This window comes from Mesitornis unicolor, unplaced genomic scaffold, assembly GCF_000695765.1.
Source record: "Mesitornis unicolor isolate BGI_N332 unplaced genomic scaffold, ASM69576v1 scaffold7890, whole genome shotgun sequence".
NCBI lineage: Eukaryota > Metazoa > Chordata > Aves > Mesitornithiformes > Mesitornithidae > Mesitornis > Mesitornis unicolor.
The window spans coordinates 1-2,379 of NW_010158898.1; the positions used below are offsets into that span (position 1 = coordinate 1).

At 51.1% G+C, this 2,379-nt stretch overlaps 1 protein-coding gene across 1 annotated transcript in view; it reads right to left on the minus strand.

Moving 5' to 3' along the window:
• Window positions 1-971: 971 nt before the first annotated feature.
• The window catches only part of LOC104540958 (spermatid-specific manchette-related protein 1-like), a 2,870-nt gene continuing 1,462 nt past the window's right edge, over window positions 972-2,379 (minus strand). Inside the window, 4 exon segments of the mRNA XM_010184892.1 lie at window positions 972-1,061; window positions 1,226-1,256; window positions 1,258-1,391; window positions 1,695-1,802. Of these exon segments, the coding sequence (XP_010183194.1) occupies window positions 972-1,061; window positions 1,226-1,256; window positions 1,258-1,391; window positions 1,695-1,802 (363 nt within the window).

The following is a 2,379-nucleotide window of genomic DNA, read 5'->3' on the forward strand; positions in this document are numbered from 1 at the left end:
ACCTTGAGCATTATGGCAACCTGCATACCAGGACTGGCCAAAGTGTTATCAACTTTGTTCCTGTGAAATTGCGTTGTAGTCCTTACAAAACTGCAGTTTTCCTCAACAGAAAAATGACTCTAAAATTCTGTCCCACTAAACCAGAACAATGCTAAGCTACATGCAGTTGGGCTTAGGGGTGCTGTTGGAGGCTTCATGAATAAAAATGGATATGATTATATAGAATTGTATAATTTAGAATCACCACCTTAAGAATTCTGTAATTTAGAAAGACCAACTTAAGATGACATAGGTATAAAGAAAGAGAAAGTATGGCGATGCGGCAAGAGAATGACCCAGAAGTAAACCAACCTGAACCGGATGTGGGCAGTGACACGTAAGATAGTAACCAATCATGTATTAGCTTAGACAATATGGACACATATATGTTACCAATAGAAATGCTTATGTAGTGTGACTAAGGGATTTTGGACTATAAAAGCACAGTTTCTGATAAAATAAAGGTCTTCGATTTATAACTCTTATAGAGTCATCTCGGAGTCCTGTGGTCATCTTGCAGGGTGCCAGAGAGATTTCAGGTACCATACAGTCCCAAGGACTGCAGGATAAGACCAAGCATAGAAACACCTGCCCTGGAAGTAAATTTGGTGACTGCTTCTCTGCAGGTGGCAACAACAAGTGCCAGAGCCCAGCATCATAATGGCATCCTGCCCTCCCCAGTCATGTTCACTTAGCCTGTGAGATGGAGGTGCAGCAGCTGTATCGCTGCCTGTAGGGGCACCATGATGGGACCTGTTACCCTTTGGACTCTGTAGTCCATACCATTGCCCCCAGAAAAATCCTCTGAGTAATTCTGTGTGAAAACCTAATGAAAAGAGCCCTAGTAGCTGGCTGGTGTTAGGAAAAAATAATAGCCTTTTCCTCCCAGGGCACCCTGCCTGGAACACTCCCCCCACTGAACCTGTCTGCACCTAGGGCTTGTGTACAGGGAGGATGGCTTGGGATGATGTGTAGATGGACAGACCATTGCTCTGGGGCTGTAACTGCAGCATAGGATACTTCTGCAAGAGACAGCGAAAGTAGGATGAGTGGTGACCACAAGGACAAGGCGGGAGGTCATGTCAATCCCAACCCATCCCATCCCATGGCAAGCCACCTCGAGCAAAGCAAGCCATCCCAAACTTTCAGCCCTCTCTGCTAGCATGTCGAGATGCCTTCTGATTACGGGGGCCCCATCAATGTAGTAGTCCATCCCTCAGGTAGTAGTGGTGCCCAGAGCAGGGACTGTAGTACCCCTGGAAGGGTCCCCTCCCCATCACATTGCACACAGGCTGCAGGGACAGTGGTGAGAGCTGCAACAGCCTGCGCAGCATATTGGCAGCCTCCTCCCTCTGCAAGCAGAGGAGTGGCAAGGGTAAGGATGAGAAGAAGCAACCAGTCCATCGCCTGGACAGCCGCTGGCACAGCACCGGCACAACTACAGCCAAAGCACAGGGGCAGGACAAGGGTAGTTACTAGATTGATAGAGGCAGGTAGGTTTTGGGTGGCATGGCACAGGTATGCTGTGCAGGAAGGTCTCCATCCTCGTCTCTTGCAAGGAGCAATGGCAAACCTTTGCAGGAGTGCCATACTTTTGCTGTGGAGCCTGAGGTGCCAGTGGCTCTGGTTTGGGGGCAGGAGGGACAAGACCCTACCTTGGGCAGAAGAGGGATGTAGAAGTGCTTATTCCAGGCTGTGCTGTTGTAAGGACTCATTCTCCAGGTGATATATTTGTCCTCTGACAAAAACTGTGTTGTACTTCTCTGCAATACAAAAGTGACAGGCAGGTGTGTCCTGTGGTGCCAGGGACGCGGGGGGGAACAGCTGGAGCATCTCTGTTCCCCCTCTCCCTGAAACATAACATCATGGAGCCAGAGGGCATGTCAGAGGTGCTGCTCCTAGAGTCCTTGTTAAGGGTCTGTGATGGAGGTGACACCCACCACTTCCAGCCCTGCCCTCACAGTCTTGGTCTCTGGAGGCTATGGTGTGCCAGAAGGGTGTTCCCCAGGCAACATCTACAACCAGGGGGTATTTAGGGGCCACTGGGGGAGCGAGCCCTGGGGACCTGCAGACATCCCTGGAACTGAGACAGTCTCAGTGCGGGGATGGGGACAAGCGGCTGTGGCAAAGTCATGAGTGCAGATGCTGAGGGAGGATCTCTTCACCACTGGGGGGAGTAACACAGATGCAAAATGGGGGGTGAACAGAGCCACTCCTAGTACCCTCAGCCCCCCTATCCCCATGGCCCGGGGGGATGTGCCCTGTGTGATGCTGGAGGGGGACAGCTGGGACCTCAGTGGTACCTTCGAACCTGGCCAGCCAGCAGGGGTCAATGGCATT